Source organism: Podospora bellae-mahoneyi, chromosome 3 (assembly GCF_035222275.1).
Source record: "Podospora bellae-mahoneyi strain CBS 112042 chromosome 3, whole genome shotgun sequence".
In the NCBI taxonomy this organism is placed as follows: Eukaryota; Fungi; Ascomycota; class Sordariomycetes; order Sordariales; family Podosporaceae; genus Podospora; species Podospora bellae-mahoneyi.
In genome coordinates, this window is record NC_085882.1 from 3,675,089 (window position 1) to 3,689,890 (window position 14,802).

The following is a 14,802-nucleotide window of genomic DNA, read 5'->3' on the forward strand; positions in this document are numbered from 1 at the left end:
AGCTTATCTTGCGTGTCTTTGGTTTTCGGTTTCATTTTCTCTTTTCCTTTCTCCTTTTTGTTCTTTTCCTTTCATTATGGCATGTCCACTGCCCGATTTCCAAACTTGTAAAGATGTAAAGTGCCATTTAACGCCTATAAAAATCATGGTCTACCGTGTGTACTAGTACTAAATGTAGAAAAGACGGGGGTCGAGGTCGGGGTGTTAGAGGAAGTGAAGGAAATCAAAGAAGCTTGCCAGTCTGCGAGACGCTCTTCACATCCCAAAAGTCCTTGTGCAAGAACCTCGCAGTGGCCTTCCCAAGGGCCGCAGCCTCAGAAATGGGATTGCCGTTCTTGTCCTTCTTCATGTTCTTCTCCACATCATCCGTCAACGCATCCTTCTGTTGGTTGATCTGCAATTCCGTATCTGTCTTGGGGATAGAAGGGGCGATGAAGGCGAACTTGTCGTTGCCTTTGGAGACATTGATGTGAGGTCCCTTGTTTTCATCCCAGTCCACACGAATGGTCCCCTTGGCAACCGTTCTTCTATTCTTGTCAACGATGTCGACATAGACACCGGCATACCGTTTCCGAGGCTTCTTGTTCTCTGGCTGCCCTGCCATTGCGTCACGACGACGAGCCTGAGCGTCGAACTTTGACTCCTGGACATTTGCACTGTTAGTGTCAAGAATCCAAGACTAGCAAGGTGAAAGCGGGCTCATAATCAGGCTGGTTGCGACAAGAGTGTTGACTCCATGGTCCGTCAACTTATTGATGGCATCCTTCTTGGCGTTGGCGGACTTGATGATTGTCTCAGGCATGGTGGAAGTTGGGGGTGGAAGTTTGGGGATCGAAGATGAGTGGTAAGCAATTCAAGACTTTTTGGTTGGTTGTTATGGCGATTGATGAAGTTGTTTTGTTGACGTAGAAATTTATCACAGCAATATCGAGTAGAGGCAGCCCTTATATAGGTATCTACCCCCCAGATAAGGCACTATTCCTGGGTCTCTCACATACCTCAGTCCATCACTGTGCCACTATTCAGACTTTGTCCAAGGCGGCGGCAAAATTCTCACTCGCGGCCATCAACAAGGCACAAGACCGTCACTGCAGCCAGACTTGTAACGACCACTCCTCAAGTTTCCTTCGGAGTTTTCAGCTGCGCCCCGCTTGTGAGGCGTGGTATGGCTGGCCACCTGGGGAGTAGTAAGCAATTCCCTCCCGTTTTTGGTTAATGGTCCATTAGGAGTTTCCAGCTGCGGCGTAGCAGCCTACCACACTTTGCTTGGCACTATCCAGTATGTAGCAAGAGGTGTTAATCAAGGATATTCCTGCATGATCGGTGTTTTTGTTTCGTCTATTTCAGTGTCAAACAATGAGACGGCCGACTGGGCTCGCTTCAGAAGTATACCCAAAGTAGCCTGTGCCTTTCACCGGGGAGGTCTTAGTTACGTGGGTATTCATGTTTTGCGGACAGGTTCAAGGCTCCCGTTTGTGATCCACCTCGAAAGGCCTAAAGTCTCCAATCACCTGCTGCATCCTTACCATCCTCACATTCTCCTTTCCCAGCCACCACCCTCTCAAATCAGCCAGCCCCTCCTCCACCTCTGTGTACGCCATTGGGGATGTCCCTGTTGTGAAGATGACTCTCCCATTCCACTTCCTGTCCTCCTTCTTCCCAGCAAACAGATCAGAATCCTTCTCCTTTCCGTACACTTCCACCTTCCTTTTTTGTGTCGCTGTGGCCGAAAAGACAAGTGCAAGGGCAATCTCATCGGCAGTTTTGACGGGAAGCTTCTCCAGCTGAACACCCGGTGTCAAAGGAGGCAACGGTGTCGTTGGTGGCATCGCATCTGAAGTAGACGGAAACGTAGGGCCAACAGCAACCCCATTGATAGCTACCCCGTCTTGAATAGCAACCGTCCTCAGCGAGCGTATCATTCCTAGGATCTTCACCTCTTCTTTTCAGCGTCATTTCATTTCCTCGGGAAGGCAAACTCACAGCAGAACCCGCACACCCATCCATCACGCCCTCCCCAGGCATCCCCACAGGAGGCAGCACATGACAAGACATGTAACCCCCAGCACCACCCGGTACACAAATGACCACACTCCCCCCTTTCCCCTTCTCATCCCCCAGCCTCCCAACACCCGACCGGGCCATAACCGCCCAACAAACTTTCACAAAGTCACCCACAGTCCTCACCTCCCTCGCCCAGTCCATCCCCACCCCGTTTTCGCCTTCCCGATCATCATCACCTTCACCCCCAACCTCGAAGAGAATCCTCTCTGGCCCTGGGACATAAAACGCGTAGTCAACTTTTCCGCATCCCTTTACCGCAGCTTTTAGCTCCTTCCAATTCCTGACGTCAACTCTCAGAAAAGCCAGGCAAGAAGGTATGCCTGGATCTGGTGTGAGTAAAGAGTCGTTGTGTTCTGGGTCCAGGATGATGACTTTTGAGCAGCCTTTTTCGGCCAGCAAGAGAGCAGTGGAGAGGGTTATTTCGGAGGAGCCGCCTGTTATGAGGGCTGTTCTTCCCGTGAGGCGGGGGATGAGGGAGGGGGTTATGGGAAGGGTGGTCATGCTGAGGTTTTGTCGAGTGGTTCAACATGATTGATGAAAAAGAAGAGAGGTCCCAGGCAGTCGGTACGGAATAACCAAACGTGTTAAATACTTTGGCAATGATGCTGAGCCGTCGGAGTCGGGAGACGTTGGTGGCTGGATCGTCAGTGGCCTTCCGATGTGTGCGGGAAGACCACCCGGGTTTGTGGTTCCGAATCATCTTCGAGACTCCCAAAGATGTCAGACTGCAAGACGTTCACCATTCCCGGCTTATTTGAGATATGGGGATACGAAGTCAGGGGTCAGGGGTGGTAAAGGTGCTTCATAGAGCCTGCGGTGGAACCAACATCCATCATCCAATCGGAACCATCCTCATCGGGTATGGTGTAGCGGTAACATCGTTGACTCTCACTTCTCAGAAGTGTCTGCTCTCTCAACAGCCCCGGGTTCGACTCCCGGTATCCGAGTCACAACATTCTTTTTTCCCACTCTGAATTCGACTTCAACCAAGTTCTTGAACCCAATGTCGAACCCGGGCACATATCCCAAGGTTGTGTAGTGTAGTGGTTATCACTCTGGATTTTGACTTGAGCCTTCGGTCATTACCTTCCAGTAACCCCGGTTCGAACCCGGGCACGACCTCAATTCTTTGCACTGCCATCTTCCAGATGGTAGTTGTAGTTTTTGGACTCTAGCTTCTTGGCTAGAAGCTGGAGCGCTTTTCTTTCTGTTTCACTTTACTTTTGCCCCGGCGTTCATTCATCTTGCAGATTCCTGAACCGGGACAGTTGGGACAATTGGGCACCAATTCACCTCGCGATGGACTCACTCGCCGAAGAGATAGGCAAGCCGCCATACTGGATCACAGCCTTGACTAGTGTTCACCAACATGGGCTTGATATTCTGCAGCAGATTCAGTCCGGTGCCGCAGTTGACATCCCCACGGCTACCCAAACAATCGACAAGCTCGAGGCGTTGGCTTCCACATGTTTCAACGCGTACGACAATGAATTCATTCTCTTTGGAACCGGCTCAGACGCGAGTCTTGGTAGTCTTATGACAACCATTTGGGAGCTGAAGCGCGCCGTGTTTTCTCAGCGGACGACGCCTCGGTCAGAAGTTTCCAATGTGTGTCTGTTTTGCGCTTGGGCTTTGAGGCGGGTTGGGAATGGAATTGTTGGTATGTGAGAGTGAGTGCCTTGGCTCCTAAGTTGACTTCTCTCTGACAAGAATCTAGGAAAGTATTCTTGGAGTTCGTGGCAGGGGTCGCAATGGATTGCTAACAGTTACCTCTGTGCCATTGACAACTGGCCTGACTTTCCCCGCCTTGAAGCGTCGGCTCGGGGGGGCTGTGATTTGTGTCGTTATCTAAAGGACGGGATAGAGAAAAAGGGGGTGGATTTGAATCCACTTCGTCCTAGATCGGAAAACACTAAAGTTGGGGTCTGGATTGAGTTCCGTTATGTGCCCCGAAAGGCAACCGGGAACGACGTTCGACCAGAGCTGACACATGCTCTTGAATATGGCTCGGTGTTTCTGTCAACTACCTCCCCATGGTATTCGACGCCTGTGTGGCAGTTTATGGTTGAATCTGGGAATAGTAAGTCAAGCATCACGTCTACCAGATTTATCTCTTCGTCTAACTGCCTCTTCTGTTCAAGAGCAAGTCGCAGACAAGTTACAAATCTTCTCCCCACCACAGCAGGAGCCATGGTCAGCCCCCAACATCAGCTTCACCCAATCCATCCTCAACGCAGCACGACCAGCAACCACGAAATTCAAACCAACCCGCCTCCTCTCCCTCCCCCCATCCCCCAACTCGGCCATCAAACTCACCACCACCACCCACCTCCCCCATCCCGTCCAATACGCAGCCCTAAGCTACTGTTGGGGTCCCCCTTCAGACGCGATCCAGCAAACAACCCTCACAACCTCCTCCCTCCCCTACCGTATGACCAGCATTCCCCTTTCCGAACTCTCCCCTGTCATGCTTGACGCAGTAAAGGTCTGCCGCTCCCTTGGCATCCCTTACCTCTGGATCGACGCTTTATGTATCATCCAGGACAGCAAGACAGACTGGGAGTTTGAGTCACAACAAATGGCGCGGATCTATGAACATTCTTACCTTACCATCTGCGCCGCGGGTTCGTCATCCTGTCTGGAGGGGTTCCTGTCCAAGCGAGCTGTTTACCCTGAATATAGGTACACATCCCCTGCCAAGGGCATAGTTAACGGGGTGTTTACACTCCGATCGGTGCCCAGCAACAGCGATGGGACGCTGGCAGCAAAGGCATCCTCCCCACCGCTAGAGCAGGATCTATCCGTCACGAGCTGGAGCGAAAGGGGGTGGGTATTCCAGGAACGGGCCATGTCCACCAGCAAATTATTCTTCGGCAAGTCGATGCTCCACGTCCAAACCAACTCTCTTGTCCTCTCCGAAAACGGCCACCAGTCTGAAGTAAAAGCCAACAACAACCACGACGACCGCAACACATCACCCAACACCACCCCCCTGTCCCTCCCCCCCCTCCTCCTCCTCCACGGCGACAAGACCAACAACCGCTACGACCTCTGGCTATCCGTCGTCTTGAAATTCGTGCACTTGAAATGGACAATAGCAGAGGACCTCCTCCCCGGCTTGTCCGGTCCGGCCTCCAGATTCAACGACATCATGCCCCCCAACGACGCCTACCTCGCGGGACACTGGCGGTCCGACCTCCACGTCAGCCTCCTCTGGGTCGCCGGCCGCCGTGGTCACCACCCCCGTCCCAACACCCTCCCATCGCTGCTGCAATCCCTCCGGAAAGGCAACCCCCTCCACTGCCCCAGCTGGTCCTGGCCAGGCCGCAGGGACGACATCTTCCGCTTCGTGCACGGCCTACCCGACGGGAGGAAATGCCGTGTCCGAACCCACCTGCGGCCGGAGTTCAGCCTGGTCAAATCAAACGTGCAAGCGGAGGGGCTGGTGAACCCCTTTGGGAGGCTGAGCCCGGGGGTCAACTCGCTCGTCGTTTCCGGGAAGGTCATTCCCATGTCAGACGTCCTCCCCCCTGGCAAACCCAAGTGGGAGTTCACCACCGAGAGCGCGGAGTGGCGGTGCGCAAACGCCGAAAGGGGGTACCTCATCATGGTGTCGCATGACTGGGATGATGATGCTGCTGGTGGATCTAAACCAGCGGTGACGACAGAGGAGGAATTGTCAAAGATCAAGCTGTTTCTGCTGTCGAGCTGCTGCTCGTTGTCCGAGTTGCCTGGCAGCATCAAACTAGGTGCAGAAGCAACGACCAAAATTCTCTTCCCAACAGAACACAGCAAGACATTTCTCGACGACCCGGACTTTCAGTCGGGAGGGGGGGGGGGGGAGGGGGGACTTGCTCGTTTTGTCAGGACCAGAAACGCAAGAGCGATGTCTGGGGTCTGTTGCTCTATCCAGCTGACTCACAAGGGAGGCACTACAGGGTGGGCATCTTTTACTCTCGTGCTCAGCACGGTGGCTCGGAAGTGTTCAACGAGGCAGAAACGTGCGAGGTTGAACTCATGTAGACGGAAGGGAACATCGCACAAAAGAGAGAGCCGAGCACGGGGAGAGAACATCCATGGAGACCCAGAACAAGTAACGGGCAAAATGCCAATGTATTTCCTCCACGACCCACCCAAACGGTGGCCTGGTACACCCGTCATTCGAGATCAACTCCGCTCCATCTATGTAACAAATACGACCATCTGCTTGATATGGTTTTTTAAAATCCAAGTCCAAAAAAACTGCATTCACCCCCACCAAGTGAAGGAGCAAGCAAAAAAAAGCAAGCTTAGAAGCGCAAGTCCCAGCCAATGACAGGTCCAATCTTGGGCAGCTCATCAGCAACGCTCTGCACGTCCTTGTCGCCACGGCCGCTCAGGCAAATGACAACGTCCTCGCCCTTCTTCATGGTCTTGGCGAGCTCAATGGCGCCCCAGATACCGTGGGAAGACTCAAGGGCGGGAATGATACCCTCAAGCTGACTCATCAGACGGAAACCAATAAAGGCCTGGGCATCAGTGCAAGCAATGAACTTGGCACGGTCGGTATCCTTCCAGTTGGACAACTCGGGGCCGACGCCGGGGTAGTCGAGACCGGCGGAGACGGAGTGGGTCTCGTCGATCTGGCCGTGCTCATTCTGGAGGATATAGGTCCGGACGCCGTGGAGAACACCCTTGGAGCCAGCAGTGAGAGTGGCACTGTGGCGAAGGGTATCGACACCGTCACCACCAGCCTCCACGCCCAACATCTTGACGCTCTTGTCCTCGGCGAAGGGGTAGAACATGCCGACGGCGTTGGAGCCGCCACCGACGCAAGCAACGACGGCATCGGGGAGCTTGCCACGCTTCTCGAGCATCTGCTGCTTGGTCTCTCTGCCAATGACGGACTGGAAGGTGCGGACAATGGTGGGGAAGGGGTGGGGACCGATGGCAGATCCAATGATGTAATGGGTGTCCTCGAGGTTGACGACCCAAGAGCGGAGAGCCTCGTTGACGGCGTCGCGGAGGGTGCGACTGCCAGCCTCGACGGCAACGACCTTGGCGCCGAGAAGCTTCATGCGGAACACATTAAGAGCCTGGCGGCGAACATCCTCAGCGCCCATGAAAACGGTGCACTCCATGCCGAACTTAGCACAGACGGTAGCTGTGGCTACACCGTGCTGGCCGGCACCGGTCTCGGCAATAATCTTGGTCTTGCCCAATCTCCTGGCGAGAAGGAGCTGACCGAGGGCATTGTTGATCTTGTGGGAACCGGTGTGGTTGAGATCCTCTCTCTTAAGCCAGATGTTCGCACCACCAGCGTGTTCCGTCAGGCGCTCAGCAAGATGGAGGTGACCGGGGCGGCCCATCCAGGGGTAGTAGGAGCGGTACTCCTCCCAGAAAGCCGGGTCATCTTTGATCTTGTTGAAGCCGTCCTCAAGCTCAGAAAGGCAGTCCATCAGGGACTCGGGGACGTACTGGCCACCAAACTCACCGAAACGCTTGGGGAGATCAGAGTTGGTCATGTCGAGCTGGGCAACAAGGTCATCCGTCTCCTTGATGACAGCATCCACGGACACATCTCCAGTCTCCTGAGCACCGTTGATGGCCTCGAGAATGCCAACCTCGCGGGTGGCCTCCTCCTCGGGGGAGGTGGTGCGACCGCAAAGGTAACCGCAGTACTCCTGGACAGCCTTGTTGATCTCGTTCTCGGCGGCGTTCATAATGGTAGTAACAATCTGACTGCCGACGACAACACCATCTGCAAGCTGAGACACGGACTGGAAGTGATCGCGAGTGCTGACACCGAAACCGACGGCCGCGGGCTTGTCGCCACTGTACTTCTTCACACGGGCGAGGAGCTCCGGCAAGTGAGCGTTCAGGGTGCCACTAGCACCGGTGACGCCCTGGCGAGAGACGACGTAGATGAAGGAGTCGGCGAGCTGGCAGAGGATACGCATGCGGGCATCCGAGGTGGCGGGAGCAATGAGGGGGACGTAGGAGAGACCGCCGCGGGTGCAGAGTCTGCGGAAGGAGACGGCCTCTTCGGGGGGCAGATCGACAATGATGAAGCCATTGACACCGGCTTCCTTGCAGTCCTTGAGGAGTCGCTCCTCGCCGTAGCTGAGGAGGGGGTTGTAGTAGCCCATGAGGAGAATGGGAGCCTTGAGGCCACGCTTGCGGGCCACGCGGACCATGTCGAGGACGCCCTCGGTGGTCACGCCATGCTGGAGAGCGATCTGTGTGTTTTCCCGTCAGTGGCTTGTTCGCCGCTCGTCGACAAATATGCTGGGCAAGGTAAGCTTACGGTGTTGGCAGTCTGGATGGTAGGGCCATCGGCAATTGGGTCAGAGAACGGAACGCCGAGCTCAATAACATCTGTTGGAGACAAGTTAACGGTTTTGTGTCTTTCAGTGGCAGCACAAAAAGGAGGAATATTTGCATACCGGCGCCGCCCTTCTCCATAGCCAGAAGGACATCGGGAGTGGCTGCGGGGTTGGGGAAACCGGCCGTGACATAGGTGACAAGGGCAGACTGTGGTTGCGAATAGAACAGGTCAGCAATTGGCTCTCTTTTGTTTGTTCTTGAACAGCCGTTCCCCGTTCTTCCCTGTTCCCCGGATTCCGGGATTCAGGCCGTTGGGATATCCAAAATAAAAAAAATAGAAAATAAAAATGGCGGGGTTGTTGAGTGGTGGGAAAGGTACTGACCCTGTTCTGCGCCTTGCAGCGAGCAAACGTCTGCTTGAGGCCTTCCATATTGAATGAATGCGCGTGCTGGCAATCGAGAGACCAATTGGGTGGGAAGGAGAAGGAAGCTCAGGATTCAGCAGCAGAAATATGTCAACAAGTTTCTCCCCGGGTTCTGCTTCTGTCTTTGTTTGGAGTTGTGGTTGAAAGGGGAGGCGAGTCATAACCTCATATCAGCGGCACCCCCCCTGTAAAGTGGCAGAAAATTAGCGGAGCCCTTCTGGGGGTTGAGTCACCGCCCCTCCTCCAGTGCCCCTCTCGACCACAGTGCGTACTGCAGTCTCGCCCCCGTCACCGAACATGGAATTTTTTCTGCCGGCTCGCCACGACCTGGGCCTTCCCGATTGCGGAGGCCATGTCCCGCGATGCCTGAAGAGGCCACGGCGCCGGTCATCACGACCCGAGGTGCCGGAGATCGTGGATACTTGCGGACAAGCCCGTCATCAAAAAGACAACACAATGGGTTTATTCAAGTCCACTTTGGGATCTCACAAAGAAAAAGGCATTTCGATTGCACAGATCCAACTCAAACTGGGCTTCATATATATACGAAGTATCTCATATCTTACCTGTTGGAGTCCCAGCAATCAGGGGATCTCACATAAATCGCAACAACAACAAGTAAATGCATGCCGGATGTCTTTTTTGATGAACTGGGTCTGTCTGCCAAATCTACCGAGGTATATATATTGGAACGTCTCGCTATCCAAACGCCTTACCAACCATGCAAGCAACAAAAGAAACCAAGAGTGAAACGAAAAGAAAAAGAAATAAAAAAAAATATTAAATGACCGAGTACATCGGCGGTGGTTGTCCCAGCCCAGCTCCAGAGGACGAGCTCTCCTCATAACTGCCCCCATTGATATCCTTCTTCTCCCGCCGTCCCTATCGGCCAGAGTACCCGGAATCCTCAACAGTAGGGTAACTGCTCTTTCTCGCATGCGTATTCCACTTCTCCGACTCGACCTTCCCCCTCTTGACGCTCCCGGCATAAACTACCTCTTGTCGGTAGTCATGATACGCACTCGGCTCTTCCTGCTCGTCTGCCTGGACATCTCGTTGGTGTCGTCTGTTGGCGGCTGTGTCGCCAGGAGCAAAACTGTTAGGTCTGCTCCCAAACTTCACGCCCCATCTGTCACCGCCCAGACCGCGTGTCTTGTCGTTCTGCGTCATCCTGACCAGCGCGTAGACCACACCCCCAAGAACAATGATGACATAAACCAGAAGAAGTGCCAGCGAGATGAGCGCCTCTTGAACGATGCCGCTCTGCAGCTTGCTCACGACCTTGGCCACCGCGTCCGTAATCTCATCCGTCGTGACACTAGCAGGCGTAGCCAGGAAGCTGGTCAGCTCACCGTCGCCATTGACGCTGTCGTTGGCTCCGGCACTGAACATATCATTGCGGAAGAGCGGCAGTGTCACCTTGGCGTGGTCATGCACCCACGTCAGCCCCTTCTCAACCGTGTCAATCTTTCGCAAAATGACACAGCCAACGATGTCCTTGGCCACGTTGAACAGAACGGTGTCTTTGAAGACAGCCTCGACCGCCTTGCTGATCTCGTCTTCAAAGGTGTTGAGAGTGTTGTTGACGGCCTTCGTGGCGTTGGTGACGTAACCGAGGACGTCGTTGTTGATGTCGTTCTGCAGGCCCAGGATCACTCCGTTCGCACCATCCGACCAGTCCGTCGAGACAGCCTGTAATGTGCCAACAACATCTTCGGCAAAGTTGCCGACTTGAGTAGCGAGCTCCGGAGCCTTATTCTGGATAGCCCTCAGCATCAAGTACTGGCAGAAGCAGCTAAAGAACCCAGCCATGGCCAAGGCAAGAACGAACAGCGCCGGCAGCGAAGTGGCATAGGCCACCATCCACCGCGCCAGAAGGTGGTTCTTGCCAGTCATCCTGAACCGCTTCCCAAGCCAGATTCCCGCACCAGCAGTCATCGGCCGGCCAGCAATATAGACCACATCCATCGGGTCGAAGCCATGCTCGGTAAACACTTTGGCCCTCTCCTTCTCCTTTCTCCAGCGGCGAATCTCAATCCAGCCCACGAGGATGATGGCCAGAACGGCCAGAATAGGGATGGCTACCAAGAAGGCAATTTTGGCTTTGGCGATGATCTCGAAGAGCGATTGGAAAAAGTCATTGAGGAACGAGTTGGACGAGCAGAATGAAAGAGCCTGCTTCTGCGCAACGGGGAAGACGGTCTTGTCGAACTGGTAGTTGCCAAAGCTGGAGTTGAGCTGCTCTCTGACGAACTGGAACGGGATGCCAATGGCGTTCTTGGTGAAATTCTCTACCTGGTCGAAGGTAGGCACCTTCTTGTCGAGCTTGACGATGCTATCAACCATATCCGTCGAGTTGATGTTGATGTCCTTGAGGTCGGCAAGGGGGCGGCTGATGTCAATCTTAGGAATCGAAATGGGGCCGATCAAGCTGCCTGCGAAATTGCCGACTGCATCACCGACGTTCTCGAGAGCTTTCTGTACATCCTCGATAGTCTCTGAAATCTGACCAGTGAGGGTGCCAATGGCATCGTTCATGAACTTTGTTGCCGCCTCGATGCCCTTAGCGCCAACCTCGAGGGCACCGTGGATAAGAGCAGCAATGAGACAGGCCCATGTGCCAACGTACATGTTGATGACAAAGTAAACCAGGTTCTCGACCCCAGTGAGGATCAACATCAGGATCTGAACCATGGCAGAAACAGCCTTCTCAATTCCCTCCGCCGCCATCGAGTTGACACCCACAGACAAGTAATGAGGCATGGACGCCATGGCACTCCCGACATCTTCGACCTTGGTGCATGCTGAGAGAGCTTTGACTTTGGCATCGCCGATATTGTCGTTGAGGCTGCCGGTGAGGAGGAGGACGCGGACGAGGACGAGGATGAGGAGAACGGTCCAGCGGTTGAACCAGAGCTGAGAGAGCCTGGCGCGGAGGCCGAGGTAAGGAGTGACGGTGGGATCGGTGTGGGCGTGTGGTTGAAGCTTGGGAGCGGCCTGATTTTGCTGACTTCTATCGAGATCGATCATCTCCCAGGAGTTGGCGTTGAGGCTGGCGGGAACAGGCGGCACTGGGGTTGGCCCTCCAGCCCTGCCCTTCTCGTCGTAGGTCATTTTTTTATAAGGAAACTAGTGAAGGTATCTTGATCCAGCCAAGAATAATGGATTGTTGTGTGTATCGTGTATCTCGTTGCCGTATGTATGTATGTACCTCGATGATATCGTTGATGAGTATGGAAACCGAAATAGGAAACTGAGTAGCAAATAAGAAGTCAAGGAAATGGGAAAAGAAAATGACAGAAGAAAAATGACAGACTCAAGCAAGCCAGGTGAGCATGATTGAGGGTGAACTGCCACGAGAAAAAACAGTGGCGGTGGACAATGGAGGAAAAGAGACAATGCGACTGTGTCGCGAAACAATAACGAGGGGCAGGTGTTGACAATAAGAGAAAGCAAATGAATGGTGAATACACGGCCCGCACATGACCCAGGTTCCCAGACGATAGAGACAGGGCTGCTCTTTGTCGGTGTCGACAAAGCCATACAAGGTGAATTGCGACGCCATCTTGAAGCGCTCGCCTTAAGCGCCGGGGGCATGTGAGCCAGTCGTTTCTCCGTCCGGGGTCCTCCGGGGCGGCTGCCGAAACCACGTCGTCAAACTGCGAGGCGACCTCACATGACGGTCAGTCTCTGTTGATTGAACGGGATAAAAGTGGCTGAACCCGATCTTGCATTCAACGGTCTTGTTACATCGTGGGAGAACTCTGCGAGATCTGGCATCGGCTGTCACCAGGGCACTACCCGTCACGGAACCGGAGGATTTTGAGAGTTGAGTGTCCGCATGATTGACTGCTGGTGTTTGTTGTGTTGTGCATATCCATGTGTCTGCTCTGCGTGCCAGCCCAGTCGTCGCTCATGGCTAGGATGATGATGGAACTTGAAGAAGATGACGATGCGAAACTGGAGGTGAATTGTTGGAGTTGCTCAGTTGTGGTTCGAAACGCACATCGAATGCCAAGCCACACCTGCCTGCTGCCGTGAGGCCAGCCACCCGCCTCACTTGCTGCCCGTTATTCTGCCTTCCAGCATATCGTACTTCAATACCTTGAAAGCTGATTCTTCCGATGATTCTCCATTCAACATCTCAACTTACTTACACCATTCAGGTGACTCATCAAGTTGACCTCGCAGAGATCCCTTCATGAGCCGTCACTCTCGGAATTGTGCCAAGAGTCAAGACCAGACGGACGAGCTTGCCAATTGATTGGCTGACGTTGCTCAGGAACGGCGGCTACCAGCGATCCACTTTACCGGGGCGGGAGCTGTCAGCCAATCAACCGTCCAAGATCCCTAGCTTTAATTCTCAAAATAGCTTTCTTGCCATCTCTTTGTTTTCTGAGACTAGGCGACAATAACGCCTGGGGAAATTCGGTTTCGTCGGGGATATTATCTCATTCTGGAGCTACTAGTTTATCTTGGTGGCCAAAGCCAGGACATAACAATGCCATGCGCAACATGAGTGTAGAGAGTCAAAAACAATCTGCAAGGGAACTCGGCAGCAGAGTATTGGTTTGATTAGCTGATGAGAGCAGAGCGAGTGACAGTTTCCAGGTAATGCTTTCTTGTATTTATGCTCACCATAGCTTCGCCATTCTGTTTGGCCTGCTCTTCCAGCCAAGAGAAATCATGTCGATATTCCTAGTGGTAAAGCCGTAAGGCAGCTGGAGCATGTTGAAGAAAAGCTTGAGCAAGATGAACCAAATCGAGACGGACATGTTCAGAAATACACGTAAGATGTATACACATAAATTTACATTGCTTCGCATCTGCTCATCCTCTACACCTTCGCCTTCTTAGGGGCCTTCTTCGGTGCAGGCTTCTCCTTCATGAAGCCCTCATCCTTGGCCACCTCGACCTCGCCCAGTTCGAGAATCTGCTCACTACCTGTCTCCGCCAATATGGCATCCGTCTCCTTGATATACGCCTCCCTGCCCGCCTCATCCACCACCCTCCCATCCGGAAGCACATGCTGCCCAGTCGACGCTTCCGACCCCATCAAACCCAGCTTCTTCTTGGTATAAAACTGAATCTGCTTCTGCTCCATTTTGTACCTCTTGTTCTCCTCCCTCACCTGCTTCTCCAACACCCCGTCCACCAACCCCAACTGTTTCCTCTCGGCGGCGAACCTCTGCTTGACAGCCCTGGTCTGCATGATTCTCCAGCGTAACCTCCAGCCCCACGGACCCAGCTCCTTGATTCTGTTGGACTTGATCCCCAAGAGGTACTCATCCAGCCCGCCGACCTTGTCAATGGTCCGGAGGACCCGGGTGGTCAGCCTCGTCTGGACCCAGGTGCGGAGGGAGAGGGAAAAGAGGCGCTTGCGGTGGACGTTGGGGCGCCATGTTCGGCGGGTCTTGATCTCGTTCTTCTCGGAGACGTTGTTGCCGTAGCGGATGGTGGCGTGGCCGTAGAGGCCGGTGTTGGACTGCTTGTAGTAGAGGCGGGGTCCGAGAGGGTAGGGGGGGATATGGGGGGCTTGGCCAGTGGGCGAGGGGATGGGGCCGCCGGAAGGTCTGTTTTGGTTGTAGAGTTGGGAGGGGGTGGTGGAGAAGGAGCGGATGGGGAGGGTGAATGTGCCGGTGGTGGTAGTGGTGGTTGTCGCCGCGCGGAGGCAGGTTCTCGCTGGGAGGAGGGCTGACATTGTGATGTGGTGTGCTGCCCACGGGGGGCAATTTGGTGGTGTGAAAAAGGGGAAAACTATCGCGGTAGCATTGGCTGGGGTCGGGTTGGTGCACGAGGCGCAATTGACGGAGTGGGCGCCCAAACTCACAGGCGACTGACAATAGCAGCGACGACGGCGACAGCGACGACGAGGTTGAGCTCCAAAAATTCGAGCAGCCGAAATGCATGGGTTGTGGCAGCCGGTGCCGGTTGCCCATGGTTGGGTGTCCAGGAGCTTGGACCACCCACTGTCAGCACTCACTCACTCTCAGGGACCCTTGTCTCT

At 54.1% G+C, this 14,802-nt stretch overlaps 6 protein-coding genes and 2 non-coding genes across 8 annotated transcripts; 3 read left to right on the forward strand and 5 right to left on the reverse strand.

Annotated features, from left to right (window-relative positions):
• Positions 1-223: 223 nt before the first annotated feature.
• On the reverse strand, positions 224-802 carry QC761_311348 (uncharacterized protein; the record flags this gene model as incomplete). Its single annotated transcript, XM_062878262.1, has 2 exons — positions 224-643; positions 704-802. 2 exons carry the CDS (start codon positions 800-802, stop codon positions 224-226), a joined length of 519 nt encoding a protein of 172 aa, XP_062734063.1.
• Positions 803-1,301: 499 nt separating this feature from the next.
• On the reverse strand, positions 1,302-2,776 carry QC761_311345 (uncharacterized protein). Its single transcript, XM_062878261.1, has 2 exons — positions 1,984-2,776; positions 1,302-1,931 (listed from the first exon to the last, which is right to left on the reverse strand). Exons 1-2 carry the CDS (start codon positions 2,563-2,565, stop codon positions 1,461-1,463), a joined length of 1,053 nt encoding a protein of 350 aa, XP_062734064.1. The 5' UTR covers positions 2,566-2,776; the 3' UTR covers positions 1,302-1,460.
• A 143-nt stretch (positions 2,777-2,919) lies between these two features.
• Positions 2,920-3,011, forward strand: QC761_0059420. Its single transcript has one exon. It is a non-coding gene; the product is annotated as a tRNA-Glu (tRNA).
• An 82-nt stretch (positions 3,012-3,093) lies between these two features.
• Positions 3,094-3,186, forward strand: QC761_0059430. The gene has a single exon. It is a non-coding gene; the product is annotated as a tRNA-Gln (tRNA).
• A 177-nt stretch (positions 3,187-3,363) lies between these two features.
• Positions 3,364-6,087, forward strand: QC761_311340 (uncharacterized protein; the record flags this gene model as incomplete). Its single annotated transcript, XM_062878260.1, is given in 4 exon segments — positions 3,364-3,724; positions 3,782-4,144; positions 4,206-5,897; positions 5,909-6,087. The coding sequence occupies 4 exon segments, from the start codon at positions 3,364-3,366 to the stop codon at positions 6,085-6,087; spliced, it is 2,595 nt and encodes an 864-aa protein (XP_062734065.1).
• Positions 6,088-6,116: 29 nt separating this feature from the next.
• TRP3_1 (anthranilate synthase / indole-3-glycerol phosphate synthase) lies at positions 6,117-9,241 on the reverse strand. Its single transcript, XM_062878259.1, has 4 exons — positions 8,754-9,241; positions 8,490-8,577; positions 8,351-8,421; positions 6,117-8,282 (listed from the first exon to the last, which is right to left on the reverse strand). Exons 1-4 carry the CDS (start codon positions 8,799-8,801, stop codon positions 6,354-6,356), a joined length of 2,136 nt encoding a protein of 711 aa, XP_062734066.1. The 5' UTR covers positions 8,802-9,241; the 3' UTR covers positions 6,117-6,353.
• Positions 9,242-9,677: 436 nt separating this feature from the next.
• On the reverse strand, positions 9,678-11,909 carry PRM1 (plasma membrane fusion protein prm1; the record flags this gene model as incomplete). Its single annotated transcript, XM_062878258.1, has 1 exon — positions 9,678-11,909. One exon carries the CDS (start codon positions 11,907-11,909, stop codon positions 9,678-9,680), a length of 2,232 nt encoding a protein of 743 aa, XP_062734067.1.
• Positions 11,910-13,632: 1,723 nt separating this feature from the next.
• On the reverse strand, positions 13,633-14,496 carry QC761_311310 (uncharacterized protein; the record flags this gene model as incomplete). Its single annotated transcript, XM_062878257.1, has 1 exon — positions 13,633-14,496. The coding sequence occupies one exon, from the start codon at positions 14,494-14,496 to the stop codon at positions 13,633-13,635; it is 864 nt and encodes a 287-aa protein (XP_062734068.1).
• Between the last annotated feature and the right edge of the window lie 306 nt (positions 14,497-14,802).

What these genes read in the sequence shown, in the direction of transcription:
- QC761_311345 (XM_062878261.1), bottom strand. Translation starts at nt 2,565, where the DNA reads ATGACCACCCTTCCCATAACCCCCTCCCTCATCCCCCGCCTCACGGGA. An exon ending in ATGGGTGTGCGGGTTCTGCT is followed by an intron (nt 1,932 to 1,983) that starts GTGAGTTTGCCT and finishes GAAGAGGTGAAG; the next exon opens with ATCCTAGGAATGATACGCTC.
- TRP3_1 (XM_062878259.1), bottom strand. Translation starts at nt 8,801, where the DNA reads ATGGAAGGCCTCAAGCAGACGTTTGCTCGCTGCAAGGCGCAGAACAGG. An exon ending in GCTGCAAGGCGCAGAACAGG is followed by an intron (nt 8,578 to 8,753) that starts GTCAGTACCTTT and finishes TCGCAACCACAG; the next exon opens with TCTGCCCTTGTCACCTATGT. An exon ending in TATGGAGAAGGGCGGCGCCG is followed by an intron (nt 8,422 to 8,489) that starts GTATGCAAATAT and finishes TGTCTCCAACAG; the next exon opens with ATGTTATTGAGCTCGGCGTT.